The 7,830-nt window shown below is 46.8% G+C and overlaps 1 protein-coding gene across 1 annotated transcript; it reads left to right on the forward strand.

Moving 5' to 3' along the window:
• Positions 1–1,676: 1,676 nt before the first annotated feature.
• Positions 1,677–3,490, forward strand: LOC119313018. Its single transcript, XM_037588832.1, has 3 exons — positions 1,677–1,953; positions 2,713–2,915; positions 3,003–3,490. The coding sequence occupies exons 1-3, from the start codon at positions 1,789–1,791 to the stop codon at positions 3,172–3,174; spliced, it is 540 nt and encodes a 179-aa protein (XP_037444729.1). The 5' UTR covers positions 1,677–1,788; the 3' UTR covers positions 3,175–3,490.
• Positions 3,491–7,830: the final 4,340 nt, after the last annotated feature.

Genomic DNA, 7,830 nt, shown 5'->3' on the forward strand with positions numbered 1-7,830 from the left:
ATCACCGCCCCCTCCCCGCTCTCATATTCTAGGGTCATGACAAGAGATGCGAGCGCGCGCGATAGGTATGAACACTGCGAGTCAGGGATAAGAGAGCAGAGGCGAGGAGAAGAATCATGTGGCCACGAACACTCAGATATAAAGGCCCGCTTGCGTCAGTCGGCTGACCCAAACGAGGACATTTCTTGCCCACTCTGCCATCCCGCTTTCTCTGTATTCACACCGTCCTAATCTGATGTTGTTGCTCTACCACTCCGGCCGCCACCCAGACCTTATCGGGCATTCGCCGCCCAGGCCTTGCCGGGCACCCGCCTTGGACTACGCCACCGTACACTCTAGAGTTGTCCGCAACCAGGTATCCTCCGCCCCCACCGACACTGTCCATGGCGGACACCACGTCCGGCAAGGTTTCGCCCAAATGCCAATGATTTTTTTTATCGTTGTTTACTTTCAAGCAAGCATGATGGCGGCATACTCGATAATGGAGGATGAGTTGTTGTGCGATGCCTGATTGGCCAGAAGTGCAGGCTTTGTAGGCCTGAAGCAAGGGAGGCATGATATTTTGGCAAAATGTGCATTATTGGTTCATGAGCAAAAACACTTCGTACCCTACAATTTGCACATGATCCATGAATCCAATGTTAAGCCGATAGCCCATCCATGGTACACCATCTTAAACTCCTTATGAAGTATTGCAGTGTGATTGCACGGATGGAAAGAGGGTAGTCACCGGGATTGTCAGTCATGGAGATCGTAAGTTTTCTTCTAGTTGTTCTACATGTTGGTCAATTTATTGATTCATTCAATGTTGCAACTTAATGATCACATTATTGTATAGCCTGAACGCTCTGTTGTGCTATACCAAACAATGGAGTGCTGGACCATTCATATTGATGCATTGTTGGATGAAGCTCAAGGAACAAAATGTCTGGATGAACAACACTTTGCTCCTACAATTATTTCGGACGTAATATTTTTTTTCTTGAATTATGGATGAACAACACTTGGTTCAAGGGGGACTAGAATATGTGCATGCTATTAATTGATTATTTGTACTATTTTCTATTGTTATATTTTGAGCGGCACCGGGCATAGGAAAAATATACATAGATGAACGTTTGGTGCACACTAGTGGTTGAGGCCCATCATTGCGGGCCGCTTAAGAAGAAGTTGTGTGCACCTCACCTTCATCTCAAAATTACGAAAAACATTCTCGCGCCATGTGGACATCACATCCATCTTAAAAGAAAAAGTCTAGGAAAAGTTTTCGCAAAAAGAAAAAAAAAGGGAAAGTCTCACAGCCATTTAGAAAAAACAAAAAAAAATCAAAAACATTCTCACGGTGACCAACCAGCATGCGCCACGTGGCGTAGCTGGTTGGCCACCATTCTAGCGCTCCTTAATAATGGGTGACTGACTCTTTCATCTGCGTCCACGGACGTATCCGGCGCGTGTTTCTAAGAATTTTATAGGTAAAAAAACTTTACAGTCACGGGTCCAGAGCGTAACACGGTGGAAACAGGAAACGGAGAGCGAGCCGGTTGCGGAGTTTTCTTTCTTCCGTGCCAAGGCTGCAAACCGATCACAATTCATAAATCACTAAGATGGACAGACAGAGTTCCGTTTCAAAAACAAGACAGACAGAGAGACGGACTGCCGGGCCGGGCCTATATACACCGGAGGCCCCCCAAATCGACGGACACGCTCCCTATACTTTGCTAGCGAAAGCAATCCCCCAGAGCAGGAAACCGACGAAGAAGAAGCGGATCGATCGAGTCGGCGAGAGCGATGGCGGCGCTCCGGCACGCGGCGAAGAGGCTCTGCGAGCGTGCGCTCCAGCAGCGAGGAGCGCAGGTGAGGTCTTCGGTCGTGGCGGAGGGACCTCGGCGGCTCTTGCTAAACGGCGCTTCCCCTGGCCGCCGGCGCATGTCCACCTCCTCCATCAGTGGCAAGGTACTTCTTTTCTCCTACGTACCTTCGATCCCTCTCCCTCCCAGGTCCGGCGGGTTTGCCGTCGGAGGCCTCCGAGGGTACGGCTACCCTCTCCGCAGTAGCAGCGTTGGCTTTGTTTCCGTCCGGCGTGGGGACCAGATTTAGGCTTGTCCATGGCAGCCGATTCCTTTGAAAAATCCTCGACAAATCTTGGGACCTGACGACTTGCGAAAAAGAAAATTTTAAAAAAAATCTTTGATTGCCTGCGATCAGGAGTCACTTGCAGCCATTGATTGATTGCTCTTGGGATCCGGCGATCGGTTGCCGGAGATTAAGACCTCAACCTTGTGAGAAATTAAGAATGATGATAGCCTCCCTTTTGCTAGTCATAAGGCCATGTATAATTTTCTTTCAGCAAACCACTAATATATACTCCCTCCGGTCCTTTTTACTCTGCACATTGGTTTTGCCGAAAGTCAAACTTTGCTAAGTTTGACCAAATTTTTATTAAAAATTATTAGCATCTATAATATTTAATAAATATAATATGAAAGTATATTCCAAGATGAATCTAATGATATTGGTGTTGTTATGTGAATGTCTATAATTTTTTATATAAACTTGGTCAAAGTTGGATGAGATTGACTTCAGACAAACCTAATATGCAGAGTAAAAAGGACCGGAAGGAGTATATATATATATATATATGACAGATACATTCTGTGAAGAAAACTATGCTAATTAATATTAATTTAATCATGTTGTGTCTCTTGTGGCCAGCCGACATCTAGTGCAGCGCCTCACGGCGAGCTGGAATTGCTGGAAATGCGATTCAATAAGAAGAAAGAAGAGATGTATGATTTGCTTGTAGCGGTGAAAAGCTCTGAACTTTACCCAGAGTTGTCCTGGGAAGACATCCAAACTCATCGGCTCATCACTCACCTTGCTGCTCAAGTGAAGCCTAGGCCTCATGACCCAATTTGGTATGTAATCTCAAACATGTGCATAATTATGCTCTATTTTTCCCCCTTTCTTGTCTGAGAGCCTTTTCTGCTGTTGTCACCCCGCAGGCGCAGGTTCCGAGGAATAAGAAGACTCAATGATTTTAACACTATATGTGCTCCTCTGGGATATTTTGGTCTGCTCGCCTACTGCGTGGCAACTAACATGAAAGAAGATGGCGCTACAAGCAAGAATAGTGAAGCCAATTTCGTCTCCGAGCCAAAGAACGATATGAACTAGCTTTATATTAAAAGTCTAGAAAGTCTCCTGAGCTTATGTAATTAGTGATATGATGACATCTAGTTGTAGTTGTAGGTTTCGCTGGATGCTGGCAACGTTAATGGAATCAGCCTGAAGTTGGAGTGGTCGTGCAAGTCCTTTTAAATTAACTTTTATGTGACGAAAGAGAACAGAAAATCCGGCGATATCTTTAGGTAACTTGTCATGTTTATTTCTTGTGAGCAGAAAGCTTCAGGGTGGTCCCTCTTGAACTAAGCTACCAAGCATGTCTATATTGTCATGCCTGCTTATATGGAAACATGTGAGCTTTGTTCAGATGTTGAAACATTCTGAAATTTGATTTCTCTGCTTGCTGTATCATCCTAAATCCCTTCTGGTATCTTAGTTATTACTCCCTCCGTTCCAAAATAGATGACTCAACTAGTATAAAGTTGAGTCATCTATTTTGGAACGGAGGGAGTACCTGGAATAAAACTTTTGCACCACAAGAATATATGAAGTCCAAAATTTAGGTTATCTACTTATCTTCCATGTAATTGCCTATATACTACAACGAATTCCTCCAGCAGCTCAACCACGCCACGCCGGCAATGCCATTGTTTCTGCAGTTGCGGCGACTCCATCTTTGTGTGAGAAGTCTGGTGCCTTCCATAGCCTGATGAACAATTTTTGCCAGCATGTATCCTTCACGTAGTCCTCCGAACCGATGTTGCTCGGGATGAAACATCACAACCACACATTAACTTTGGACAAGAACATAACTTCCTAAATGAAACCCAGCTGAAATAAAGAATTCCGCCAACTTTTTGGCAGTAGGAGTCTTGCAAAACCCTTGACTTCCAAGTGTTCAAACAAACACAGGAATCACAAGAACAAATATAGGTTGCTGGAAAAGAAACTAAAACAAAACACCACCACTATGCATGTATATTTCCTTCAGAAGTGCATTAACATCAAAGTTTTAAATAGCGCGCTAAGCATCTTAGCGGCAGATCTCTTTCAAATGCTATAGCGTGCTATAGCGGAGCTATAGCGCGCTATTTAAGATATTTGTTCATTTCTTTGGACCAAAGTCTCTTAGCGCAAGACCTTTTATAAACGCTATAGCGTGCTATAGCGGAGCTATAGCGGGCTATTTAAAACAGTGATTAACATAGCAATGAAGTAGAGGGTGTTAACTTCACTTCAGGGGATTTCTCCAAGCTTTGTAGGGATTTTCATCAGCGCACTGTTGATATGACGAGTATTAATTCTTCGGTAATCACTTTATAATTCCAAAAGAAGCAAGTCCGGAGTCGCCAAACTATTACAGGCCAATCTCATTGTTAAATTCTTGTCTGAAGTTTTAACCAAGGTGCTAGCGGATAGACACCAGGGGAGGATTTTGGAATTAGTGCATGGGCATCAATATGGGTTTATAAAATCTTGAACGATACAAGATTGTCTGTATTTATTTCATTGCAAGAGCTCTGGCAAGGAGGCGATTGTTCTCTCGGTTGGATTAAATTGATTTTCTCTTCGGCCTCTTCTGTTGTTATGTTAAACGGAGTTCCTGGTAAAAAAAAATTGTGCTTGCATACGTGGTGTTAGGCAGGGGGGATCCGTTATATCTCCATTACTTTTCGTTGTTGCTCCCATCACTTTCCTGGACATGAGTTTCCGGTGGTTCAGTATGCGGACGACACGTTACTAGTACATGAGGCTTCATTTTTTCAGCTGTGCGCTATAAATATATTCTATTGGTATTTCGGGAAGCCACATGTTTAAAAGTAAACTTCAACAAATCATTTATGGTACCGATAAATGTGGACCCAAATCAAACTAGGCTGTTGGCAGATCATTTTGGTTGCATTGTGGGGTCGCTGCCCTTCACTTATTTTGATCTTCCCATGGGAACCACCAAGTCGAGAATCAGTGAGCTTTTAACCACTGGTTAGCACATTGGAGAGGCGACTCGAATCTGGCTTGGAGGATCTACTTCGAAGGCACGATGGAGGAGAAGCACCAGATGCCTCATCCTTCGGAACCCCCGGAGGCGTTCGTCAATTGGGCGAGGAGAGAAGGGAAATCGGAGGATCCACTCCGGGCTGCGAGATGGGAATGTATCACGGCGCTGATGCCATCCAGGAGTCCGCCGGAGTCGGAGCAAATAGATCCACTGCCATTCCTATCCCCTGCACCAGCATTGGACTAGCGCGAGTGGCACCTCCAAATTCAGAGCTAGTTGATGGTTCAACAGGGGCTATTGGTGATGAGCTCGATTTTCTGTCAGTTAACATCTGGTCGGTGGTTGATGTCGGAGGAGAATTGCGGCTCTCGGCATATCATAGTCATCACACCTGTGGTCGTGGGAGACCCCTCCGACGCCTGGTTGGGGATTGGATCCCAACTCACCAGCTCTGCTCTACCATGACTGCCGAGATGATTGAGATTTCCTATTCTGACAGGTGTGCTCATGTTGTGGCCGCAGATGATAGCCCAAGTCGAGAAGCAAGGGAAGAGGATGCAGATTCTAGACTAGCGCATGATCAGCGTACTGCAGGTGAGGAGAAGAGCTCGGATCTTACAGATAAAATCAATCTGTCCCTAGAGGGTGATGCAGAGTGATGGAGGATTCAGGATCCTCGCGGGCCGTAGACGTGCGAAAATTCAAAAGCATAAAAGTGGGCAGGTGGAGGACAACTCACCTGGTCCCGTGCCTTGTAAGCTCGATGACTGGGCGGAAGCTTTCCACAGTCAGCTGTGGATGCCTATAAAATCAGGCGAAAAGAGAGAAACCCGAGCACTCTCAACATCCTCTCCCTCCCCAACCCCGTCGTCGCCAGCGAGCTAGGAACAATGGCGGAAGGAGGTCGGGGCGAGGCCGTAGCAAGAAACAGGGGGGGGGGGCATGGGGACAACTTCGGGAAGTGGCCGCAGGACCAGCACCTGATGCATCCGCCCCCAATCCAACCCCCGAAGTTCTTTGGATATGGCTTCCAAGGAGCACCGCCGTCGTGGAATTTCCATGGCCAGTTCCGCCCACCTCAATTCCAATGGCAGCAATGGGGAGGGGGGCCACCGGCGCAATGGTTTGGTCTTGCTCCACCCCAGCAAGGTGTGCCAGCTGACCATGGGCCTGCTGGTGCATCCTCTGACCACAGCAACAACTCAACAGGAGGCCAGAACAGCTCGAAGAACCAACCTAGGCATAAGAAGAAACATGACACCCCTTCTGCTGCAACCCCTGTTGCCTGATGTCTTACTCTCAGGTGGTCTGTTATGGCTGTGGTGAGCCAGGGCACCATGTGGACAAGTGTGACAAACCAAGAAGCTATTTTATTTGCAAGATGGTCAACCACAAGGTGGAAGCATGCCCCATTAGGAAGAAAACCCACACTTCAACTAGATATGTGGGGAGTGCTGCATCTGGCTTGGATTTTACCATGTTGATGCCCCTGATGTCAACTCCCAGCACCATGGAGGGCTAAAGAATGTTGGCCTTGTGTTGGTGGAATTTGGTGAAGTGTCTAAGCAAGAATTGGCCAAAGAGTTTGCTGATATGTACAAGACTAACTGGCCATGGCCAATTAATGCCCTAGATGATTGGACCTTTCTGGTCAAATTCCCTCCAGAGAAGATGTACATCAGGTTGCTGGCTACCCTTGCTTTGGCCTGAAAAAAGACAATGTAGTGGTTAATGTTGAGGTTTGGAAAGGGAACATGGAAGTTGAGGAAGATTCGCATGAAGTGTGGATCAAAATCAGAAAGATGAACCCCAAGTGGTGTGATTGGTTTATGCTGGACCAAATCACTTCCACTCTGGGTGTGCTGTTGGATGTTGACTGGCAGCACAACTTTCAATCATTCTATGAGACAATTAGAGTGAACATTTCCTGCAAGGACCCTTCCAAGATCCCAAAAGAGACGTTGTTTAGTATCAAAGGCCAAATCTATAGATTCCTAATAGAGGTGGAACCAAATCCTATCAATACTGAGGCAGATGCTGCTGGTAACCCTGCTGCTCCCAATCAGCTCTCAAATGGCTCTGAGAACAGAGGAGATGGCTTTGTTGATGGCAGATCTCAGACTGGTTTCAGAACTGGGTCTGAATCTGGTTCTCTTACTGAAAATGAAAGCAACAACCCCAAGTCACAAGCCCTTGGACGTAATCACACCTTGGAAGAAACTACTGTTGGGGAACGTAGCAGAAATTCAAAAAATTTCCTACGTAACACCAAGATCTATCTATGGAGAGACCAGCAACGAGTAGAAAGGGGAGTGCATCTACATACCCTTGTAGATCGCTAAGCGGAAGCGTTCAAGTGAACGGGGTTGATGGAGTCGTACTCGTCGTGATTCAGATCACCGATGATCAAGTGCCGAACGGACGGCACCTCCGCGTTCAACACACGTACAGCCCGGTGACGTCTCCCACGCCTTGATCCAGCAAGGAGAGAGGGAGAGGTTGAGGAAGACTCCATCCAACAGCAGCACAACGGCGTGGTGGTGGTGGAGGAGCGTGACAATCCCGCAGGGCTTCGCCAAGCACCATGGGAGAAGAGGAGGAGAACTTGGGAGAGAGGGAGGGGCTGCACCAAAGGCATAAGGTATGTTTGGGAGGCCCTCCTACCCCACTATATATAGGGATCCCAAGGGGGGGGGTGCGCCAGCCCC

Source organism: Triticum dicoccoides, chromosome 1B (assembly GCF_002162155.2).
Source record: "Triticum dicoccoides isolate Atlit2015 ecotype Zavitan chromosome 1B, WEW_v2.0, whole genome shotgun sequence".
In the NCBI taxonomy this organism is placed as follows: domain Eukaryota; kingdom Viridiplantae; phylum Streptophyta; class Magnoliopsida; order Poales; family Poaceae; genus Triticum; species Triticum dicoccoides.

Excerpts from the sequence above, each read along its gene's own strand:
- LOC119313018 (XM_037588832.1), top strand. The coding sequence starts at position 1,789 with ATGGCGGCGCTCCGGCACGCGGCGAAGAGGCTCTGCGAGCGTGCGCTC. Across the intron at positions 1,954-2,712 it reads CCTCCTCCATCAGTGGCAAG|CCGACATCTAGTGCAGCGCC; the intron begins GTACTTCTTTTC and ends TCTTGTGGCCAG. Across the intron at positions 2,916-3,002 it reads AGGCCTCATGACCCAATTTG|GCGCAGGTTCCGAGGAATAA; the intron begins GTATGTAATCTC and ends GTCACCCCGCAG.